At 42.2% G+C, this 25389-nt stretch overlaps 2 protein-coding genes across 2 annotated transcripts in view; one reads left to right on the top strand and one right to left on the bottom strand.

The window, feature by feature from the left end:
• Window positions 1-208: 208 nt before the first annotated feature.
• On the top strand, window positions 209-5186 carry LOC308651086 (platelet-derived growth factor receptor-like protein; the record flags this gene model as incomplete). The annotated part of the gene is given in 5 exon segments (XM_081297820.1): window positions 209-227; window positions 326-501; window positions 505-522; window positions 526-613; window positions 1329-5186. Coding segments are annotated over 5 exon segments (531 nt in total). The 3' UTR covers window positions 1559-5186.
• CCDC69 (coiled-coil domain containing 69) overlaps window positions 4090-25389 on the bottom strand; it is a 43272-nt gene continuing 21972 nt past the window's right edge. The window contains exons 3-9 of the mRNA XM_081269188.1: window positions 24628-24740; window positions 22374-22461; window positions 9663-9736; window positions 8613-8714; window positions 8030-8149; window positions 6945-7042; window positions 4090-6226 (exon numbers count right to left, since the gene is read on the bottom strand). Of these exons, the coding sequence (XP_081125314.1) occupies window positions 6049-6226; window positions 6945-7042; window positions 8030-8149; window positions 8613-8714; window positions 9663-9736; window positions 22374-22461; window positions 24628-24740 (773 nt within the window). The 3' untranslated portion in view covers window positions 4090-6048. The remainder of the gene's footprint in view (window positions 6227-6944; window positions 7043-8029; window positions 8150-8612; window positions 8715-9662; window positions 9737-22373; window positions 22462-24627; window positions 24741-25389) is intronic.

Below are 25389 nucleotides of genomic sequence, written 5' to 3'. Positions count from 1 at the left end.
TAGCTCAGTGAGAGAGCATCCCTGGGTTCCCAGAACCACACAAAAAAAATTAATAATACTTTAAAAAAAGAAGATCCTATAAAACAAACAAAACCAAAATGAATGCAGGAGAAGAAAAGGATTTAAGACATATAGACAACATTGGGACTAGCAGGCTTGTCTTTACATTCTCAATCCAGGACCCCTTATGAGAGAGGAAACGTGGAGAATGGGGAAAGGCAGAGAAAGTGAGGTTTGCAGGCCCCACAGGGACCTCATGCTCCTTGGTGGTGGAAGTGCAAATCTATCCTAGGCTTATTTTTCTCTCCCTCATTCTGAGACCCAGCGGAGCTCTTGGCACCCACAAAAGACTACTACCAGGTGGTGCAGCTGCACACCCATCAGTCAGCACTGCTTCCCTGCCAGGTGACCAACCTCCTGGCCCAGGTGACTCGGTACTGGGAGTTCCCTCCTGAAGAGGTCCCAGTGGATGGGACAGACATCTCCTTTGATGTGAAGAAGTGATTCACCATCCACTGGCCCTGAGCTTCCTTGGCTGGCTTTCTCTTCTGCTTGGCCAGCCTAGGTGGCATGAAACAAATCTCTACCAAGTACATGCTAATCTACATCAACTGTGCATGAACTTAGGTCCCCGAGTGGTCAGGGAACGGAGGGATATGGAAAGAGAACCCTTGTTGTACCTTGAGAAACCTCAGGTCCAGAGGGTGTGAATTATGGTGCTCTAAACAACCCAATGGCTTTTAACAATGCTCCATGTGATTAACCATGTTGTCCAGAGCACCTTATTGCCCCATATAATAGACAGCCAACCAGCCATCAATCTAGGCTGCATCAGTTCAGCCTGTCCATCATGTATTGTCAATCAAGTCAAAGGATTCAATTCCTCCATCCTCTCTCAAATCAACCATTCCATCCATCCATTCCCCATCAGGTCAACTATTCCTTCATCCATCTACTCTCTATTAATTCTTTGTTTAAAAAACATTTTTTGTAGTTGTAAATGGACAGAATACCTTTATTTTATTTGTTATGTTGTGCTAAGGACCAAACCCAGTGCCTTCCATGTGCTCGACAAGTGCTTGCCTCTGAGCCACAACCCCAGCCCCTCCATTAATTCTTTATATCCACTCATACATCCTTTGCCAATTCAACTACCTCAACCACTCATAAATCTAACCTCTCCATCCATTCATTTAATTCAATTTAACTGTACTACTCATTCATTTCATTCATCCATTTCTCCATCCATTTACCTGCCAACAATTCAGTCAGAACAACCTGTCAACATTCTTTTTCCCCCCACCTTTTCTCCCTTCTTATCTGTGAAGATCCATCTTTTTCCCCTCAACCCACCATCCAGGCTTCAACAACATCAATCCAGCTAGGAGAGGACTTCACTGCGACCTGTATTATTCTGGGTGAACCAGAGATTACTGTGGATTTTAACTGGGAATATCCAGGACAGAGGGTAAGCAGAGGGCAGGAGGAGGTTGTGTGCATGTGTATATGCCATGGAAGTGTGTTGGGGCAGAGGGGTGGGAGTGAGGGATTGGAATGAAGGCCAAGAGTGATCATTGCAAAATGGAACCGTTGTTGGGAATTGATGAACCTAGCCCCAACTGTGACACTGCTTCCTGAGTGACATGGGGCAAGTCACTTCCTTTATCTGGGCTTTGGTTCCCTCATTTGTTAAATAGAGCTACCTTTTGGTTCACTGCCAAAGAATGTATAATTTCTTTGTTAATTTATGCAATAATTACTAAGCATTCACCACATGCCAAACATTGTGCCAGGGGCTGACACTATAATGATGAGTCAAAGAGTTATGGCTTCTGCTACCTGGAAGCTTATACTCAAAGCAGGGAGGAGAAGAGGGAGACAGACACACCTAGTCATGTAGGTAGTGCCAAGAGCTACAGTGACAATAAAGCAGAGTGATGTGATTGGGTCTACTTAGGATAGAGTGGTCAGGGAGTCATCTTCAAGGGCATGACCAGGCTAGTCCCAACCACACAAGATGAGGCTGGAGCATGTGCTCAGTCCTGTGGCTGTGTGTGTGATAGGAGATGGGCCACACATCGCAATGGCTGTTTCCTGGGCATCCATTGTGGGCACAGAGCTCTGAGATGGTGTTAGAGAGTGGGTGGTGGTGACATTCTCTCCTCTCCAAGAATTTACCCCTGCCAACTTCAAATATCTGGAGGACATCTGTGCCAAATAGTAGTATGCTACCAACACCAAGGACTTGAGGAATTCTTAAAAAGCCTTTCTGGAAGAGCTGGAATTTAACAGGAGTTTGGAAGTATGGGTTTAGGTAGATGGAAGGCCTTCCTGGCCCATGGCAGTAAAAGCAAGGGTGCGCATGTCCCTCATACAAGACCAGAGACCCACCTCTCTCACTAAGGTGGTCTGAACATGCAAGGGAGGAGCATGGTCCATTCTAAGAGACCCAAGAATCATTCTCCAGATTCTGAGGACATCGACAAGGCCTGAGCAGTGAGCTGACCGTGTATAGGTCAAAATGGGAAGAGTGGAACCGAAAAACCTGTGAGGAACTGTCCCCCGCCAGAGGTGACTTAAGAATAGAACCGGGGTATAGCTTAGTGGTAGAGCACATGCCTGGCATGCAGAAGGCCCTGGATTTGGAACCCAGTGTAAGTGTACACAAAGTATAGGATGGAGAAATCAGGTGTTCTGTAAGCTGTGACTTTTCCATAAGATCACCATCTTTAGCAGTCCTGAAAGGAAGGCCTGTGGAACCCAGCCAGCGTGTTCAGTTCCTCCTTAACGTAAAGTGCTCCAGCAGCACCTTACTCCAATCTTCAGTGGTCTGAACCAGTACATCATGAACTCTCTGAGTTGATCTCTGTGTTCCCTGCAGTGAGAGGCCAAGGACTGGTCCCAGTTAAGATGTCTTACAGTGACCTTAGGAGGTAGAAAGGGTGAGGAATTTGTCAGAGGAAGAAACAGACCCACGAAGGGAAAATGAAGAGGTGGTTTTGAGATACATGGCTTGATAAGTGAGCATTTCCCTAAGCATGTTCCTCAGGGTGATAACATGCCACAAAGTTCTGTCCCACCCTGCCCTACTGCCCAAAAATGTGTTCAAGAAAATACCGCCTCTGCGAAGTATCACTGGCACTGGAGATTCAAAATACACGCACAGGATGGATTCAGTGGTCTGTTTCTAATTTTCCTTTGTTTGACTCAGTGTTTCCCAAACATTTCTGATGATGGAGTCTGCACTTTACCCTCCTTATGGAAGTAGCACCCAACAACGTCCCTATAGAACCAGAGGACCCAGGAACGCCCACCAGGAAATGACCCATGTTAACTTTGGAACATTTTTGTTTTTTCCTTTTTTTCCCCTTTCTTTTTGGTACCAGGGATTGAACTCAGACGTGATTTACCACTTAACTATATATATCTTCAGCCCTTATTATTTTTTAGTTTGAGTCAAGGTCTTGCTATGTTGTTTAAGGCCTCACTAAGTGGCTGAGACTGGCCTTGAACTTGTCATCTTCTTGCCTCGGCCTCCCGAGTTGCTGGGATTATAGATGTACCTCGCTGTGCCTGGCTGGAACGCTTCTTGAGCAGGAAAGGGGAACTCAGCTCCTCTCTAGGAACTTGAGAAACTTAAAAGGTTTTCTTAGAGAACCTGCCTTTTAGGTGGTCTGATACCATGTGTCATCAAGAGTGGCACTGAGCAACTTTCCCTTTCTCTGAAGAGATACACGGTGCCTCTTACCGGCTTGCTGGTGCCTGAGTCAGAAACGGCACCAGGGGTAGCTAGTGAACATTTCCATTTTGTCCCCTGCAGCTGAGCTGTACCCCTATGTCAGTGAGTAGTCCAATGTGGTACACCGGGAGGGCTAGGTACAGCGGGCAGTAGCAAACACCTGTGGCGGCAAAGCTAGGACCAGCGGGGCGGGGGGGGGGCTCAAGTAAGTAGCTGAAGAGGGATCCTAGAACCATCGGTAGGCCACCCAGGCCCAGGGATTTAGTCTTCAAAGATCCTTGCCACTGGCAGAAGCCCCCAGTGAGAATTTACCTCCTTCCTCTTCCAGAAAAACACAGAGACCAAATAAATAACTTATTGCAAGTTTTAGTTTCCATAGCTTGTCGGCCCCAGAGTAAAGGTATGACCAGAGTTGATTTCCATTCACACCCACCACAGGGTACACAAAGGAAGCCCCCGGCTCACCACAACGCACCCCTTCCTCAGCCCTGCCCCTCTTGATTCAGAAGATGCTTTCTAAAGTGCATTCTGCAGCCTCAAGTGTTTTCAGGGGGTTGGGGTGACGGTGGAGAGTAGAAGCTTCATCAAAGAAGTTTGGAAGATGCTGGGGACTTGGTCCCCTTCTTGGAGAATTGCAATGCACTAGCATGTTTAAGTTCTTGAGAGTCCTGCAGGGTGCAGATTTGTTTAACTTGATTGAACCTAGAGCTTCCCAAGATTCTGTGCAGCGGATTCTTTTTCAGTCATGCCTATCAATGTCCAACAGACTAGTGTAACATGGACACACTATGAAAAGAGTTGCATGAAAAATTCCATGAGCATGTCATTCCAGAGCTGGCCTCAGGGCCCCTAGAGAACCTGATTTGCCAAGGCTGGGAAAACAGCTCCACACTCCCCAAGCCCACTCTCTTCCCTGCTTAGCAAGGGAAAGGGAGAAATGCAGACACGTCTGAATTTCTAGAGTGGAATTGGATGGAGATTGTATCCAAGGAAATGAAAGAGGTGGTCGGGGAAGATGCCACCACAGAATATCTGATGGAAGATGTGGACTGACTTTTCCCACCATCTGGTTCAGGGTCTGTGGCTGGAGCTGGGGGCCTCGGGCAAGATCCTTTGACTCTTGTGTTCTGTTTGCTCTGCCTGCTAAGGAGGGAGAACACCAGGCAAGGGAGGGGTGTGAGGAAGCACTCTGATGAACATGCTCGGTGCAGGGGTTATTATTAGTCTCTAGCTGACCTGAAGCTTCCTGAGAAAAGACTAGAATCTACATGCTGTCATCCTGCTGAGGTCAGTCACTCCAGCCACCCCTTTACTGATGGAGGAGCTGAGGACCACATGGAAGCCTGGGGCCTTGGATCAGGGGTGGCAGAAGGAGGAGTGCAGGAAATCCTGGAAGGGCAGGCGAAGGTAGAGGAAGGAGGAGAAAGGCTGTCATGGATCTGATCTTCCCAGACAGACAGGCGAGGTCCCAGTCCTGACTGTGGGGTCTGCTCCCCTTCTGGTTTCTTCATCTGTAGAGGGATGAGGTTGAATCTCTGCCTGTTGAGGGTCCTCAGGCCCAATAAAATGGCACTGAGACTGAAGGACCAGGAGGGTTGGGGATGAGCCATGTCTGCCAAAGGCAGAGGAGCTCTGGCCATTGGTCCTGGGCTGACCAGAGTCTGATACCAGGAGTGAGGCTGGCCAGGGGGGCAACCTGGTCCTGCTAGCCCCCAGAGCCTTCCGAGACTCCCTTCCAGTCACTGGCTTTTTCCCTGATCCACAGGATGTGTCTAACTCCCAGCCCTTAGTCTGACCTTCAGACAATCCTAGAATTGGACATTAAGTGACTTCAGTCATTTGATAGTGACTGCAATCATCTGGGAGCAGGGGTAAACTGAGGCTAAGGGAAGGCCCAGGCAGAAGTAGAACACCTGGCAAAGTTGGCAAGTCAGTGAGTTGGCAGCAAAGCTGATGAGCTGGGGCCAGAGGTTGTCTCCTCTGTCAGATGGCCAAAGTGGCACAGGCTGCCCCTGGGAAAAGCCTCAGAACTTTCCTGACATAGACAGAAGGCAGAGGAAAGGCTTCTTCTTGCTTGTTCCCTGGGCCAACTCAAGGAGAGGCACTACTTGGGGCCTCCAATGCCCCATGGGTGATCTTTGTGACCCAAGCCCCCCCAGGGCACACTGGGCATAGACCCAGGCTCCCCAACTCACTCCTACCCTTCTTCCTTCCTGGATAAAGAACTGGTAGGCTCTTGTTATCTTCTCCAGAAAGTCTTTGGCAGGAGCTATGACCATAGGCATCATGGTGGGCCCAGACCCTGCCCCTTATGTGGCAAGGAAAGAGACCTCTGTGGAGGTAACAGAGGCCAGGGCGAAGGTGGAAGAGGCGTCAGCCCCAAAGACCCGGTACAGCAGCTCCTCCTTCTCCTGCTGCAGCTGTCGCCGCACCTGCGACTCCTTCTCCAGAGCTTCACGGGTCAGAAGCAGGTCTTCTGAGAGCTGCCTGTGGGAGCAGACAGAACCCAGGGTTGCTACCAGGAGCAGCTGCTGCAGGGACCAACCTATCCCTCTGGGAGGCCTTCCTGAGCTAGGCCACCAGCCCGCTCCAGGGCCACACCCCCAAGCCCCTGTCATCTGCAAGAGGCAATTCAATCTGTTGACCAAGTGCATAGTCCTCACAGGCTGAGAGTTCTGGTTGCTCTGAATCTCTGCTCCAGAACCTAGCCATGTGATCTTGGATGAGTTCTTCACTCTCACTGAATTTCAGTTTCCTCATTCAATACATGGGAATAATAATAATAATAATAATAGGACTCAGGTCTTCGAATCATTATGAGGATCCCATGACAGAAGATAGAAGGTATTCAACAAGGTATGTCTGATACATGATATGAGCTTTCGTTTACAAAGTCCTTAGAATTGATTCATTCCACATGGGCCTGTTCAACTCTGGATTTCCTGTTTCCCATGTTGGGTTCTCCCATAGAGTCTACTCATCCAAGACAGGGACATGCAGATAGTGACCAGGGCACTGGGACTTAGGTTTCTAAGCAGAGCTGGTCCATTGGGTTTCCTGACTCACATGGAAAAGGTGAGCCACATTCCCTAGACAGGTCCTGTACCCACCTGTCAATACATTCCCTAGGCTCTTCTGAGACCCTTCCAACTGGAGATTTTGGCAAAAGGGATGGGGTGGAGGAGAAGAGGCAGGGGATAGTTACCTTGACACCACCACCTGATTCCGGGCTCGAACTTGGAGGTCCTCATATTCCTGTTGCAGGGTTGTGATTTTTTCCTCCAGCTTCAGATTTTTTTCTTTCTGTAACAAACCAGAACAAGCTCAGAAAGCTACCAAAAATCACATGGTCCAGTGTATACTATGACCTCCTTCTTATCGGTGGTCCCTGAAAACACTCATTTATTCTAGACAAGATGCTACATTTCATGGAGCAATAAATTCACCAAAAATAAAGCTAAAGAGTTAACAAATGGCTAACAACTTATAATTTTTCTACAGGAAAAAGTTAAAAACAAAGTACAGTCACTCCCATCTCACTTCTCCATCAGTTCATAGAAGAAAGGGTATTTTTTTGTTCTCGTAAAGTCAGAAGGACGTGATCTATATAAACAAAATCAAGTCTGTATGTTTTATCGTAAGAATGGTTCAACAGAATTTATAGGGAACATGTGAGATGGTCTGAGGATGTATAGACATGGGGAGGCTAGGGAGACTTCCTCTGGAACAGCACTGTCTGTTTGGATTCAGCCCCAAGTTTCTTTTCCTTTTCCTTCCTTCCCCTCTACTGCCTCTCTTTCTTTCTTCCTGTGCAGGGGATTGAAGCCAGTGCATGCTGGGCAAATGCTCTACCACTGAGCTGCATTTCTAACTCCTCAGCCCCAGGTTTCTGAGGCCTCTGTTCTTCCAGAAACAGAACCACCTGTGTCCTCAATGCCCTCCGCTCTCCAGCCTTGTCCTTGTGGATCCTGGCCTCCCACATCTGCCTGACCTTTCAGCCTCTCCTCTTCCCTCAATCCCTCCCTGCCTATGACATGTGCTAGTTCCTCCTGATTAGCAGGCTGCCTGTCCCAAAGCATCACCCAAGTTACAGCAACCTAAGTAACCAAGAAAAATGTAGGACCCAGATGGCAAAGAGCCCCTGCCTGGACTGGCCATAGACCAGCTAAAGATGTGAGCTGTGGATGGCAGGTCAAGGCCAGTGTGAACCAGGCTGGGCTTCCCCTGCTTGTTTTACAAAGGAAGTGCCCAGCAAACAGCAGCCTGAGGCTGCAACTCCTAGCCACAGACCACTGTTTCCATGAGGATCAGCCTCTTGTCTAGCTCATGAATCCGATCATTCTTCATCTCGATGACAAAGTGCAAGCTCTCCAGCTCCTGCTCCCAGAACTGGCTGGGACTCCCATAATCCTAGATAGGGACATAGAATGACCTCATCAGACCATCAGGTAGAGAAGGGCATGTACTACCTCCCTCCTTCCCATCCTGCCACCAGCTCACTGATTGACTTTCTTAAGTCCCATCCCTCTCTTGGCCTGTGGTTATGGGTCAATATGTTTCATCTCATTTGACTCTAATAGCACCCTTTGAGGCTTGTGTAGTTCAAGTAGGTTGAGTTGTCTGTGCTAAGTGTTGGGTTTCCTATGTCTACCTGGTTCTGTCTGGATCCATAAGCTGTGTCCTTTACTGAACCATATACCTTTCTCTGAGCTTCTCAGTGAAAGGGGGGGACCCTCTTGCTTCCAGGCCCTTGTGAAAGTGAGAATGTCAGGTCTGAGCCTTGCCCTTGAAGATGGGCTCACCTGTCCTGTTGTCCAATCCTAATCTCCCTGGAGAATCAAGAAGGAAAGGCCCCCAGGTGTATTATACCTACCTGAATGTATTTCTTATAGTTTCGCCTCAGAATGGACTCTTCTACCCTTTTCATCTTGGCCTGAAAGACCTCCAGTTGTGAGGTCAGTCCTACTACAGTCTCCTGGAGAAAGGAGCAGGAAGGAGGTGATCAAAGTTGGGCTCATGAAAGTGGATGTCACCAGACCCCAGAGAAAGAAAAGTTTGGGGTTCTTTGGCCTAACCTATACAATGATGCAGGTGCAACCTTCTTCAACCACTGCCTGAAATATCCCACCCCCACCTCTTGCTATATAGCCTTTTGTGGCTCCACAAACCCTTGGGACAAAGAACAGTGAGCCTGGCATTCAAAGCCCATCCAAACCAGGCTCAATTAGTTTTTCCAGCCTTATTGATCTCTGCTTTTCCTGTGGCCAAACATCATATCATTCCTTCAACCACAAGGGATATTCTTATCTCCAGTTTTCCCTTGCTAAGAATTTCTTCCCCCCAGACTTTGACCACTGCCTTCAGCATAGAATAGCCTCCTAATATGGCTTATAGGCTCCTACCTCCTGGCCTTCTCCTTCCTCTTCAGCCTCAGCCTTTCTCCCAAACTCTACACCCCAGGCATTCTGCACTTCCTACAATTCCTCAGGTGTTCCACACTCTCTCTCCCTTTTCCTCTGTGCTTTTTGAAAAAAATTGCTTTATTCTACGTAAGGCACACTCACTTCTTATCTTTCTTTACTGAAGAATTCTAACCTATCTTTCAGGTTCCAGCTAAGATCTCATTTTCTCTAAGAAATCTTCCCTAAGCAGTCAGTGAGTATCTTCTTTGAAGATTTCACAGGTCCCTGGGCATCTACCAGAGCTCTACTCAAACCGTAGCCCATTCAGTCGCCAAGATCCTCCGAATAGTCCTTGGAAAAACAGGACAACTCTAATCACATCTTGAGCTAAGAATCTAGTCACCACATTAAGGGGCCTGGACACATGGAAGATAGTCACTTTGGCCCCTCAAACCTGGAAGCCTTCGGTTTGGGTCCTTCCCTAACCCCACTATACGCTGACATGGCCCAGCCCTTCTCACCTGAAGGGCAGCTTTGGCCTCCTGGAAGGAGTGGGTAAGGGCTTCTTTCTCCTTTTCAAATGAGGCCTGGATGACTGTGGGGAAAGAAGATCTCTATAAGCTCAGATACTTCTCCTCAAAGCCTTCTGGCAAGTCCCTAGGGTCAGGAAGATGCAAATAATCTCCTGGGTCACATTTGGGCCAGAAATGGGGAATGACCTGATCCATCCTTCTACTTTCTAGGCTTACTTGAGAGCTGTGCCAGAAATATAATAGGTATTTAGTAAAAGTTCATGGAAATGGAAACAAATTATATCCTAGTTCATAACTGTGAACTCCACCAGACTGTGCATGCCAACCATACCTCACTGAGGCTATGATCCAAAGATCTCATAGCAAGTTTATCTACCTTGTACTAGGTCATGTTAAATTCAGAGTGCCAATGCTCTGTAAACTGAGTTAGCCAAATCACAAAGTCATTAAATGATTGCCTGTCAATCAGAGTACAAAGCTATTGCCCATACACTGGATTTGTGGCCTGGAAGTCTACCTGGTCCTTACTCTGCTTCTTCAACACTGAGACCTCGAGAACATCACATCAAACATCTAAGAGTCCTGTTGCCTCAACTGTGAAATGGGTCAACAAGCCTGCCCTGATTGTCTCCAGGGCTGACTCAAGGATCATATAGAAAAGGACCGGTAAGAGCTTTCCAGGTGAGGCAAGGTTGTACAGATCTGGAATTGTTATCACTTTCAAAATCAGTACAGTTATATTTATCATCCATCTTCCCATTTTGAAAAATTCCAACCTGTCTCAGCTGAAAGAAGACAATAGAGAAATGGCAAATGGCCAGGAAAAAAAAAAAAGAACAAAGAAGACAGGAATGGGAAGTTTAATACTTTGTCCTTTAATTGACAAGAAATAATTTAATGACTTTGTGACCTGGCTAACCTGGCTTACAAAACATTGGCCCTATGCATTTTTCATGGCATGATATGGTACCAGGAGACAAGCTTGCTGTGAGAACTTTAGATCTTGGCCTCAGTGTGGTTGGCATGCACAGTTGAATAGGGTTCACAGATATAAACCAAGGGGGACAAGAAGATGGTAGTGACATCAAAAAGAGTGTTTGATCAGTAATATGATGTGATAGAGCTGTCAAAAATTGGTAAGACCAGTTGTATAAGAACTAATTCCCTAAGTTTTTGTTAAGTTGCCTATTAAGACAGGATAAAGTAAGATCAAAGAAACACACTCTATCCAGTCTGTCCAACTGTGTAGCTATAAAATCTGGACAGAATGAATGGTGCACTTATTTGTGGACTCTGAAAAATAAATAGTATGGTGGGCACACAACTGAGTCACCGGTCCCAGCAGCTTGGGAGGCTGGGGCAGGAGGATTGCAAATTTTAGGCCAGCCTTGGCAACTTAATAGAACCCTGTCTAAAAATAAAAATTAAAATGGCTGGGGACTAGCCCAGTGGTAAAGTACCCCTGGGTTCAATCTCTAGTACTGTAAAAAGGAAAACAAAACAAAACAAAACAACAACAACAACAAAAAAAAACCCAAATGGCTGTAGCAGACTAGGCCAAAGATGAGAATTTGAAGTACCAATGAACTAGCACATTTATTTTTATTATTTTTTTTTTTAGATTTTTTTTTAAAGAGAGAGTGAGAGAAGAGAGAGAGAGAGAGAGAGAGAGAGAGAGAATTTTTTAATATTTATTTTTTAGTTCTCGGCGGACACAACATCTTTGTTGGTATGTGGTGCTGAGGATCGAACCCGGGCCGCACGCATGCCAGGTGAGTGAGCTACCGCTTGAGCCACATCCCCAGCCCTGAACTAGCACATTTAAACAAAACCCAAAATCTCTTGTATTCAAATACTGAAAATGTCCAGAATACAATCCAAAATTGTTCAGCATATTAAGAAGCAGAAAAATATCAACTTGTCTATAAGATATTCCACAGATGCCTATATTGAGATGATATAAGTGTTGGAATTAATGGAGTCTTTAAGACAGCCCTTATAATAATGTTCCAAGAAGTGAATACACTCTTGAAAAGAATGGAAAACAAGAAATTCTTAGAAAAAAATAGAAGATGAAAAAAAAGAGAAAATTTTAGGAGTAAAAATAATGTGATTAATGAAAGAACTCATTCTCAAAGAGGAAAATCAATAACTGAATGAAGACGATATAAAAAAGAGCCAGTGTACTTCAAGAAAGATCAATATAAATGATCCCTCTGATCAATACAGAGAAAAAAAATATTGGAAAAAATGAACAGAGACTCAGGAACCTGTAAGATAATCCTAAAATGCCTAACATTTTATATCACCTGAGTCGAAGAAGAAGATCGTGATATGGAAAGATTATTGAAGAAAGAAGCAATCTGGCAAAATATAGACCTTTCCAGATGAAAGCAGCTCACTGAGCCCCAGAGTAAACAAGCGAAACCCACAAACAGATACAGAAATCCATACACATTTCTGAAAACCAGTGACAAAGAGTAAATCTGGAATGGAACCACAAAAAATGGTCCATTACTTATAGGGAACATCAGTTTGAATGAATGTGGATTTCTTATCAGAAACCTTGGAAAGTAGGGGCTGGGTTGTAGCTCAGTGGTTGAGCCCTTGCCTAGAGCCTAGCATGTACAAGGCCCTGGGTTCCATTCCCAGCACTGAAACAAAACAAAACCCCCCAAAAAGAAAAACAAAGAAACAACAACAAGAACAATAACAACAACAACAAAAAATCAAAAATCAAATAACAACAACAAAAAAAGCAAAAACCAAAAACCTTGGAATCTATAAGGAAGAAGAAAGATTTTAGACCTGCTGAAATAAAAGAACATAAACCCAGAATTCTACATTCAGTGAAAATATACTCCAGGAAAGAAAGTGAAATAAAGACATCCTCAGATGGAAAAACCAAAACAAAAGCTATTCATCACCAATAGACCTGCTCTAAAAGAATGACTAAAGGAAATTCTTCAAATGATATCAGAGGGAAACTTGGAACTTCAGGAATGTAGGCAGAAAAACAGAACTGGTAAATACCTGGGTCAATACAATAGACTCTCTTCTTTTGAGCCTTTAAAAATATGATCGATGATTTAAACGCAAAAAAAACAATAAGCTTTTGTGATGGAGTATTCCAGGTGTTGTAGATGTAAAGCGCAAGACAGGAACAGTGGGCCCACCTTATAAGGGTCTCACTTCTCATGGTTTCAGTTACTTGTAGTCAGCCACAGTTCAAAAATACTAAATGGAAAATTCCAGAAACAAACAACTCAGACATTTTAAGTAACTCTTATTACAGTACATTTTTATAATTGTTTTATTTTATTGATAGGTATTGTTGCTAATCTCACTGTGCCTAACTTATAAATTAAATGTTATCACAAATATGTACATAAGGAAAAAAACGATTTTTTTTTTTTACAGGATTGACGCTTCCTATAGTTTCAGGCATTCACTGGGGGTCATGAAATAGCTCTCCCATGGATAAGGGGGTACTACTACAACAAAAAGGGAGAAGACAGAGGAAACATCATGATGGTAAGTTTTCTACATACTATTTAAAGATGTAAAATATGAATTTGAAGTAGACAAGTGAATGTATTATAATCATTAGAATAATCACTTAAAAAACACACAAAGAGAGTAAGAAAAGCAATAGATAAATTAAAATGGAATACTGTACTAAAAGTTGCTGAAATACTCCAAAATGAAGCAGGAGAGGAAACAGGTTAAAAGCAAAGAAAACAAACAGAAACAAGTATTAAAATGAAAGATCTAATTACAAGCATTAAATGTTTAAACACACCAAATAAAAGAGTATATCAGAATGGATTAAAAACAAAAAAATAAAAAGTGATATGCTTATCTTAGTAAGCTTTCCATCGCTGTTACAAAATACCTGAGATAATAAACCTAAAAGAAAGAAAGGTTTACTTTGATTCATGGTTCCAGAGGTTTCAGTTCATGGTAGCTTTGCCCCAATGCCTTGTGCCTGTGGTGGCACAGCATGTCATGGTAGGAGCATGTGGTAGAAGAGAATTTGGTTGGGAAGCATGTAAAGAGGTACATGAAAAAGGGCCAGGATCCCAATATCCCCTTCCAGGGCACACCCCAATGACCTCACTTCCTTTTGGTAGGCCTAAAGTTTCCACCACCTCCCAGTAGCTCGGTGGGCTGGGAACCAACCCTTCATCACATGGGCCTTAGGAGGACACTGAAGAGCCAAACCAAGCAGAATTAAAATAAACCCACTGGAAATATGTGAAATATGTGTCATAGGCAGGTTAAAAGAGTGGAAAAAGAAGCATTTACTAATAAAGATGTAGTAACTGTATTAATTTTAAACAAAGAACTGAAAGATGTAGTAGACAAATATACCATTATAGTTAAAGACTTCAGCATTTCTCAGTATCCAGTAGAAAAGAGACAGAAAATCTGCAAGAATATATAACTGGATGCTACCATCAACTGAACTTAATCTATTTAATTGATTTATAAAATATTCACCCTAAACATAGAAGAATATAATTTCTTTTTAAGTACACATGACAGCTTCATAAGATAAACTATATCCTGAATCATAAAATAAACCTTAACAAATTACAAAAGTAGAAAAAATAAGAACAATGTTCTTATTCTCTGACTGTACTGGAAAAAAAATGGAAATCAATAACACATTGAGAACCTGAAAAATCTCCAGACTTGGAAATGTACTTCTAAATATTCAATGAACCAAAGAGGAAGTCTCAAGAAAAATTAGAAAATGTTTTGAACTGTGAAAGACAAAGATACAAAATATTGATTGTGGGATGTGGATAAATGGTACGTAAAGGAAATTTATAGTATTAAATGTAAACATGAAGGAGGTTTCAAATAAATCACCTAAGCTTCTAGCTTAAGATATCAGAAAAAGAAGAGCTAACTAAACATTAGCAGAAAGAAATAAAAACAGAAATCAATGAGATTGAAAATGGACAAAGAGGGGGAAAAATCAATGAAGCCAAAAGAGTTTCTTTGAAAGACTGCAAAAGAAAAAAAACACAAATTATGAACATTGGGAATAGAAGAGGGGACATCACTACAGATACAACAGACGTTTGGAATGATGTTAAGGGAATACTGTGGGCAATTTAATGCACATAAATTTGACAACTTGGATGAAATATACCAATTCCTCTAAGAATACAAACTACTAAAAACTCACTCAAGGTGAAATATATAACCTGGACATTCCTGAAATCATTAAAAGAACTGAATTTGTAGTTAAGTGCATTCTGGAAAAGAAATGTTCAAGCACTGGCAAATTCTACTAAACATTTAAAAATGACATAACATTGGGGCTGGGGATGTGGCTCAAGCAGTAGCGCTTGCCTGGCATGCACGGGGTGCTGGGTTCGATCCTTGGCACCACATAAAAATAAAGATGTTGTGTCCACCGAAAACTAAAAAAAAATAAATATTAAAAAAATTCTCTCTCTCTCTCTCTCTCTTTTTTAAAAAAACACAAATTGCATCTTTTTTTAAACACAAATTCTATTGAATCTCTTCTAGAAACAGAAGACAAGGGAGTATTTCCCAACTCATTCCACGAGGCAAGCTTTATCCTGATACCAAAACCGGACAGACAAAATAAGAAACTACACACAAATCTGTCTCATGAATATAGCAGACATCATCAATAAAACATTAGCAAATTGAATTCAGCAATATGAAAGTGGAATTTATGCAAGACTGATTAAATATCTGAAAATCAATTCAATCACTATATGCTAATATGGTCTAAAGAAGAAAAAGCACAGGATCTTATAGGTCATAGATCTATGTAAGACCCTAAAACTTTTGGAAGGAACATAGAAAAAAAAATCTTTTAACCTGGATTTTAGCAGAGTTCACAGACATGACATCAAAAGTATAATAAAGAAAAAATAATCAAAAAATGAACTTTAACAAAATTGAAAGCTGTGCTTTTTGAAAGACGTTACTGAGAGAATAATAATGCTCCCTACAGAGTAGGGGAAAATATTTGCAAATACAAAGAACTTGCATTCAAAATATAAGGAGGTGGGACTGGGGATGTGGCTCAAGCGGTAGTGCGCTTGCCTGGCATGCGTGCGGCCCGGGGTTCGATCCTCAGCACCACATACCAACAAAGATGTTGTGTCCGCTGAGAACTAAAAAAAAATAAATAAATATTAAAAATTCTCTCTCTCTCTCTCTCCTCTCTTTCACACACACACACACACACAAATATATATATATATGGAGGTCTCTCAGAATTCAACAGTAAGAACCAATAAATTTAACAACATGGGAAAAAGACATGGGCAGACATTTGACCAAAAAGGACATGCAGACAGCAAAATTATTATTAAAATGCAAATTAAGGCCTTGATGAGATGTCACTGCACTAACATTACAACAGCTTAAATAAAAGCTGGTGACAACAACACAGGCTGGCAAGAAGGAACAGTGCACCTGATCCTTCACTGGTGGGCAGTGTCAACTGGTGGCCACTCTGGAAACCAGCTCAGCCATTTCTTGTAAAGCTGCAGACATTTACCATATGAACTACCAATCCCATTCCTATGTATTTACCCCAGAGAAATGGATACCGACATCCACACAATGACCTGGACATGAAAGTTTAGAAGAGCTCTATTCCTAATCACCTCAGGCTGGCCACAACCCAAGTGTCCTGCAATGGGAAGGTGTGAAGAATGAACCACAACTCAGCAAAGAAAAAGAAAGAATTATTGCAATGCACAGCAACTGGAGTGAGCCTCAGGAGCATCGTGATGGGCAAAAGAAACCAATGAAAACAGTCATATACTATTATTTCATTATACAATAGCTCCCCAAAGACAAAGCTCTAATGATGGAGAACAGATCAGTGCTGACAGGGAGGATGTGAATATGAAAGGGTAGTTCCAGAGAGCTTGGGGGCAGGGTAATAGAACTGTTTTATATCTTGATTGTGATGATGGTTTCATGAATCAATATGTGCATTAGAATTTATGGAACTGTACACCAAAAAAGGTCAAATTTCTTGTATGATAATTATAAAAATAAAAACAAAAATAGAAAAAAAGGAATCATTGAATGTAGAAAATCACTAGTCTCTGCCTCCTCCCAAATAAATGAATTCCCACATATCTTCCCCAAGCCATGCTTTTATTTATTCATTTAATATACACTTATGTAGCACTTAATATGTGCCAAACCATTTAAAAATAATGATTAGGGGCTGGGATTGTGGCTTAGCAGTAGAGCACTCTCCTATCATGGGCGGGACCTGGGTATGATCCTCTGCACCACATAAAAATAAAGGCATTGTGTTGTGTCCATCTACACCTAAAAAATAAATATTAAAAAAAATAAAAATAAATATTAATGAATTCTGACTGATGGGAAGAATGTAAGACAGGAAATCCCTTTCCCTCTGAGTTTTGGAGTGGGCTATTTTTTGGGGGGTGGGGGTGTGGGTACCAGAGACTGAACTCAGGGGTGCTTAATCACTGAGCCCCATCCCCAGCCCTTTTGTATATTTTATCTACAGACAGGGTCTCACAGAGTTATTAGGGCCTTGCTAAGTTGCTGAGGCTGGTTTTGAACTCATGATCCTCTAGCCTCAGCCTCCTGAGTTGTTGGGATTATAGGTGTGTGCCATATGCTCAGCTAGGCAAATTTTTTATTCCACAGATTTATAGTCATAAAACTAATATCAAAGCAATGTTTGGAGAACAAGTTTCTCCCATAAAACCTTATAAGGCAGAGAAAGTAAATTTTAGGGAGAAATGGAACTGAGATTCAAGGAAGCTGAGTGACAATCCCAGTTTATTTCACGCCATGTTAATACCGAAACAAAATGCTTTGAATTCCCAAGAAAGGGCTTCAATCCCATTTTGAGATGTTTTGCGCTAATGTTGCAATATATTTCAAAATTCTTAAAATTGTTCTGACTTATGTTCTAGTTACTTGATTTTGGGGAAATCTAAGGATTTAATGTGAAATGAAGGCATGTCTTTATGTAAAAGATATTTAGAGCAGTATTATTTATAATAGCTAAAATTTAGATGTCCAGACTCACAGGAAATAAGCAAAATCATGAGTGCTATGGTCTAATCTTTTTTTTTTTAATTTTTAAATTTGTTTTAAGTAGTTATACATGACAGTAGAATGCATTTATGCACTTTGATATATCATAAATATATGGTTATAATTTCATTTTTCTGAGTGTACATGTTACAGAATCATATTGGTCATGTAGTCACATATAAACATACAGTAATAATGTCTGTTTCATTCTACTATCTTTCCTATTCCCACATCCCCTCCCCTCCCCTCCCATCACTTCTCTCTACCTAATCTAAGGTAGCGCTACTCTTTCCTAGTGCCCACCGCCTTATTATGAACTAACATCTGCATATTAGAGAAAACATTCATCCTTTGGTTTTGTGAGATTGGCTTATTTCGCTTAGCATAATATTCTCCAATTCTAACCATTTACTGGCAAATGCCATAATTTCACTCTTCTTTAAAGCTTAGTAATATTCCATTGAGTATATATACCACATTTTTTAATCCATTCATCTATTGAAGGACACCTAGGTTGGTGTGATAGTCTAGCTATTGTGAATTGAGCTGCTATAAACATTGATGTGGCTATGTCACTATAGTATACTGATCCTTTGGGTATAAACTAAGGAGTGGGATAGCTGGGTCAAATGGTGGTTCCATTCCAAGTTTTCTGAGGAATCTCCATACTGCTTTCCATAGTTGTTGGACTAATTTGCAGTCCAACTAGCAATGTATGAGTGTATATTTTTCCCTACATCCTCGCCAACATTTATCGTTGTCTGTGTTCTTGATGATTGCCATTCTGACAGGAGTGAGATGAAATCTTAGAGTAGTTTTGATTTGTATTTCTCTAATTGCTAGAGATGTTGAACACTTTTTCATATATTTATTGATCAATTGTATATCTTCTTCTGTGAAGTGTCTATTCAGTTCCTTAGCCCATTTATTGACTGGGTTATTTGTTTTTTTGGTGTTAACTTTTTTGAGTTCTTTATATATTCTAGAGACCAATGCTTCATCAGAGGTGCATGTGGTAAAGATTTTCTCCCAATCTGTAGGCTCTCTCCTCCTGTTATTAATTGTTTCCTTTGCTGAGAAGAAGCTTTATAAACATTTGGGTAGCAGCATGCTTGGAAACACATTTGATGCAATGTTACATGAAAAGAGCATGATATAGAATTTACATATAAAATAACAATAATGGTATTTTTAAGAAGATAAATAATTCTAGTCAGGCATGGTGGCTTGCAGGCCTGTAATGCCAGTTACTCAGGAGGCTCAGTAAGGAGGATCATGTGTTTGAGGCCAATCTAGGTCTCAGGAAAAAAGTGTTTGTGTGTGTGTGTGTGTGTGTGTGTGTGTGTGTGTGTGTTTCCAGACATTTTTCAACTGCTAGAAGAAAACATAGGAGAAACATTCTAACACATGGATGCAGGCAACAACTTTCTCAAAAGGACTCCTATAAGCTTAGAAAGTAATACATAGGATGGCATCAGATGAAAAAGCTTAACACTGTGAAGACAGAGCCTACAGAATGGGAGAACAATCTTTGCTAGGTATTGTCCCAACAGAGGATTAACATCCAGAATATATAAAGAACTCAAATACCCTAAAATCAAAGAACAAATAACCCATTCAATAAATGAGCAAATGAACTAAAGAGATACTTCTCAAAAAAAAAAAAAAAAGAATACAAATAACAGTATATGCTAGTGAGAATGCAGGAAAAAGGAGCTCTGATACGCCGTTGGTGTACATGTAAATTAGTACAGCCAACATGGAAATCTGTAGGCTCCTCAGAAAACTAAAAATGCAACTGCCATATAATTCAGATAAAACCCTCCTCAGTATTTATTCAAAAGAACTCAAAGCAGTGTACTTTTATGGAATTGGCCTGGGCATCAGTCAACAGATCAATGGATAAATAAAATGTATATATAGCCAGGTGTGGTGGCACATGCCTGTAATCCTAGGGACTCTGGAAGCAGGGGGATTGCAAGTTCAAGGCCAGCCTCAGTGACTTAGTGAGACCCTGTCTCAAAATTAAAAAATAAAAAGGGCTGGAGAAATAGCTCTGCAGTAGTGCAGTGGTATTGGGTTCAATTCCCAAATGTATGTATACATACACACACAAAATAGAGTTTTAGTCAGTCATAAAGAAGAACTTGAAATCATGTCATTTGTAGGAAAATGGATGGGACTAGAGAATATCATGTGAAGTGAAATAAGTCAGAATCAGAAAGACAATGTTGTATATTTTCTCTCACATGTGAAAGCTGGAGGGAAAGAAAGGAAAAAGAAGTTATCTCATGAAAATAGAAGGGAGACCATTAAGGCAGAGAAAGAGGATTCGGGAGGGAGAAGGGAAAGAAAGGGGAGGGACTGAGGAAGGAGATTGAACAAATTATGTTATATATATACAAATATGCCACAATGAAACCCACTAGTCTAGGTAATTAATATGCACCAATAAAAAACTTTTTTGACCTTAAGATCATCAAATGTGGGGACCTCAGTCAATAAATTTGTCAAAAAATTGGGACCCCTCTTTCTCAAAAGAAGAAAAGGATAGCTAATTCTGGGGAAATATTATGCAAATACTGATGATGAAAATAAAAAAATCAGAAAGGCATTTTCAAAGTCAATTTTAATATTGTCAAAATATCGATAGCTGTTTCCAAAGAAGACACACAAATTGCCAACAAGCACATGAAAAGATGATCAATGAAATTGCCCTCTGGGAAATGCAAATCAAAACCACAATGAGATACCACTTCAGACATGCTAGGATGGCAATAATAATGGAAAATTCCGAGAAGATATATGAATGGCCAACAAGCACATGAAAAGATGCCCAACAAAATTAGTCATTATGGAAATGCCAATGAAAGCCACAATGAGATACCACTTTACATTCATCAGGGTGTCAATAATGGAAAATAACAAATGTTGGGAAGGACACAGAACAATTGAAACTCACTCCTTGCTGGTGGGAACAAAAAGTAGTATAGCCACTGTGGAAAACAGTTTGGTGGTTTCTCAAAAAGTTCAGTGTAGAAATACCATATGACCCAGCAATTCTGTTTCTGGGTATACACCCAGGGGATCTGAGAATAGTAGGTGCTTGCACTAGGGCACTATTTATAGTGGTTGGAGGGTGGAGGCAACTGATGTCCTTCAACTGATGAATGGATGAACAAAGTATGGTGTGTCCTTTCAATGGAGTAACATTCAGCTCTGAAAAGGAAAGGGGAGCAGATGCTTGCTGCAACATGGATGAGCCTTGGAAACCCCATGCTGAGCCAAAGAAGCCAGATGTGAGAGGCTACAAGTTGCACAATTCCATTTTATGAGTGCCCAGAATGGACCAGGCCATGGAGACAGGAGACAATTACTTGCCAGAGGCTGGCAGGAGGATAAGACATAATGGGCTTGTGGGTGTGGGGTTCCCTTCTGGGGTGACAAGAATGTTCTGGAACTAGATAGCATGATGCTTGCATGGTATTCAGTAATGGTAAATCTTATGTTTATTTTACCAACATCACACACACACAAACACACACACACACACACACACACACACACACACACACTTTTCCTCTCCAATTCTACTAGGGGGTTACAAAGATTTTACAAAATGAGGTTCACTGTGTAAGTATCATTACTATTACAAACAATGGCAAAAATTTGGAAATTACCTGAATATTATAAAGGGAATCAATTAAGTGAATAAGGGAATTAATTGGAATGCTATGTAATTATTAAAACTTATGGAAGAGTTTAACTACAGGATGCTAATGCAATTGAAAGAAAAAAACAGATATACTAGTCTGTGTGTATATATGTATATTCTATACAAAATTGTACAGCAAAATAAATGAAAGAGATCTGTGTCAAAGAGATAACAACAGCTAGCTCTGGAAAAAAATCAAATTTTTACATTTTTAGTAATAAAATAATAAGTGCTCATAAGTACTTACCAAGTATCTTGCACTGATTTAAATTCTGTGTCTATCATTAAACCATTTAATTCTCACAAAGACCTTGTGAGGAAGGTGAAGTACTTTTTTTTCAAGGTTACACAGGTGGTAAGTGGTAGAGCTGGCTGGGATTCAAACCCAGCTCCCTGGTTCTGGAGAATAAGAGCTTAATCTCTATGTTCTAAGACCTTTACATTTAATTCATAGATTCTAAATTTTCTGTGATGATCACATTTAGTTATATAAGAAGAGTTATTTATAAAAAATACTCAAGCTAACCATAAATTGTAAGAAATGTCATCAGTGTGGAAATGTAACATGGATGTTTTAAAAACCTCCTATTTGCCTAGGTTTTTAAAATTTCCTTTAATGAATATGCATTACTTTTAAAATGGAAAGGAAAAAAAACACTCTCAAATAAGGCACAGTAAAGCATAAAGCATAATGCCAGGCTTTAAAAGTCACGCTCCAAAGGAAAACTCCATTATCTCTTTAGGGCCAAGAACCCCATAAACTCCAGCTTTGCCACAACCTAACTGCTTGTTAGCTGGGAGTAGGTGCGCGGCTCCAGGTAAAGGCAGTGGGCGTGGCCACGACGATGCGTAGCCTCCCCGCCACCTCCCCACTGGACGGTCTCCATCCTCACCTTGCAAGGCCTCCTCGTGTTTTCCTTCCAGGACTCTTCGCTGCTCTTCCAGCCTCTCCTGAAGCTCTAGTGTCCGCTCCTTCTCCACCTGGGGACAGAGGGTCCCGGGCAGGAGTGAGACCCAACGGGTTCACACTGCATCTTGAGCCGCTCATAGCCTGCAGCTATGTGGAGCTGGTGATCAGAGCCCCACTCCCTCCATGGAAAGCCATCAGGTCCCAGACCTGGGGTTACACAGGACCAGATTGCTCCTGAGCCCAGGCAGCCCCTCGGAGATCTGAGCACAATGGCCATGTTCTGAACGCTTCCCTTCTCCAGGCTGAACACTCTGGGCCATTCTCACTGTCCTGTCCTTGAGATGTTCTCCAGTTTATCTTTTGTAAGGGCACAGCTGATGGACACACCCTGAGGCAAGGACTAGCTGAAAGGGGCTTCCGGTCCCAGCCTTGCCGCAGGTCCTCTGTGCCTTGGGACCAGATCCTTTTCCCCTCAGGCATTAACTAGCTCACTGTCTGTACCTTGAGGAGACCCAACTTGATGATCCCTAGGGACACTTACTGATCTCGTGATTAAGGATGTTACTCTACCAAAACAAACCAAAGACCCACAGGCATGTAAGTGAATCCACTTTCAAAAACCAAGTGCTCACTGCACCCAAACTAGGGAGCACCTAGAGGAAGGCTCCAGACTTGGATCCCCCTATACCTCTCCTACTCCCTGAGGCAGTCCCCTTCCTGCACAGAGGTCGACCCTAGTGAGTCTGCTGGATGAATGTGGAGCCCAGAGGGAAATTTCTTAGAAACAAATCATCTTACAATTTAATGGAGCAATTAGTCCATAAATGTAGAACCATTTTTAAAAAGAGACTAAGTTTCAGAATTTGGAAGATTTGTATGTACATAGCATGTTTTCTATGTATAATTAAAGATAACCAGTAGAGAGATTTAGAGAAAACTTATGTATACTCCATCCTAAGATCTTTCTCTACCTCTCCCCACTGGGGAGGAAACTGAGGCAGAGAGAGGAGAAGGGTTAGTGGCCCAGATGGGAACCAGGAAGGGGAAGTCCTGGACTGTGGTTGCATTGAGTTGTCACATCTTTTCAGTCTTTTTAAATCTGGAATTGTTCCTCAGTCTTTCCTCATTTTTTGTGACCTTAACATCCAACTATTATAGGCCTGTAATTATTTAGGAAATCCTTCAAGTTTCATTTCCAATTTTTTTTTTCTTGTGGTACCAGAGATTGAACCCAGGTACAACCCCCAGTCCTTTTTATTTTTTTATTTTGAGGTAGGTTCTCACTAAGTTATGGAGGCTGGTCTTGAATTTGTGTCCTCCTGTCTCAGCCTCCTGATTATAGTGTGTGGCACTGTGCTTGGCCTGGCGTCATTTTCAAATAATTAAAAAAAAATATTTTTAGTTGTAGTTTTATTTATTTTTGTGAGGTGCTGAGGATCAAACCCAGTGCCTCACATGTGCTAGGCAAGTGCTTTACCGCTGAGCTACAACCTCAGCCCTTCAAATAATTTTTAAAGCCCCAGTGTTGCTTCCTCAGAGGACTTCTCTGATGCCCAGACTTGGTTAAGTGCTTCTATTATGTACATTCACAACCCTCTAAACTTTTCATAGCAGTTGTTATAATTGGAGTAAAATGATTCTAGGGAGTTGTGTTTAGTATCTGACTTTTGGTCTCAGTCCGAGAAGAAATTATGCGCCATAACAAACCAGGGCGAAGTCGTAACTGATGAAAAGAAAAGGTTGATTTCTCATATGTCCCTGTCCATGTTGGGTGGTCCAGTGCTCTGCTATCCAAGGATCAGCATCAAAGAATCAGGTCCACGGAGAGTCACAATTTCAAACAATGCCAGTCCCTTCCACTAGTCAAACAGAAAGACCTCAAGGGTCTTGAACCCACAGTTAAATGCTCAGCCTGGTTCATCCTTTCACAGCTCATTGACTAGAGCTAGTTCAGTGACCCTGTCCAACCATGAGGCGGTCCTAGAGGGGCAAATAATCCAGCAGCTGACCCAATGACTTTGACTCATCAAATTAATGGTCAGCTTCGTGAATGCAGCTGCCTGCTCTGACTGCCGTAGCCAATGTGCCTGCCATGTAGTGGCTGAAATAAACATGTATTCAGCTGACCGAGGACTCCCTTCTTGGCAAAGAGTACAGGACACTTATAATGATAAATGCCAAAAGTAGGCCTGGGATTTAGAGCAGGAAAGAGTGGGGCTGGGGTTTCTGGGACTTACCTGTTCTGCCCATTTCTTCTTTTCCTCTTCGTGTTGCTGGAGAATTCTGGTAATGTCTTTCTGATGCTGCTTAGCCTCCTCAGATGCACGTGGCTGGACAGCAGTGGCTGTAGCTGAAGAAAAAAAAAATCCACACAAAGTAGAGAGAGTCAGGACCAGCAGGGCGGGTGTGGAAAGCTGGGGCAAAATGATGAGAACCAGAGTTTCCACCTTAAGAGTGGAGTCACAGCAGCCCCTCAAGATGCCTGGCTTTGGAGACCCTCCTTCAAAGTAGCAGCCAGTGGTCATCTGCCCCATAATAATGACAGCTCACAGGACAGTTTGGCCCATAGAGGTGTTCCATTTGCTCCAACTAATACCTAAAGTAGAAAATCAGTAGTTGCCAAGATTTAATAATTGGGAAGCTTTTTCTTATAATACTTGTCTCCAGCTTTCCCCGAACAATCCAAAGAACTGACGATGCATGGCTTCATGTCCGTCGGGGGCTGGAGCCAAGGTTAGCTGTCCTTTCCTTTGGCTAGCTTGTGGCTCTGCAGCCTTCCCTGTTCTTCAGCTTTCCCTACTTAGGATGCACGTAAGGGGCTACCTTGTCACTCAGTTTACCTGTTGGGGGTTGTGAGCATCTTAGTGTGTGACCCTCCACCTTTGGCATCTCCCCAGGTGGACCAGTTTTGAGCAGGAAGGAGGTATAACCAGGAAGCCTACCCTTGCTCAGGGAAACTCCTAAACAGGTGCTGCCAATGCCACTTGGAGTCCAACAGG

Source organism: Spermophilus citellus (assembly GCF_964194105.1).
Source record: "Spermophilus citellus genome assembly, chromosome: 1".
Lineage (NCBI taxonomy): Eukaryota > Metazoa > Chordata > Mammalia > Rodentia > Sciuridae > Spermophilus > Spermophilus citellus.
The sequence above is the reverse complement of the archived record's forward strand: the minus strand, read 5'-3'. Positions and strand labels throughout refer to the sequence as shown.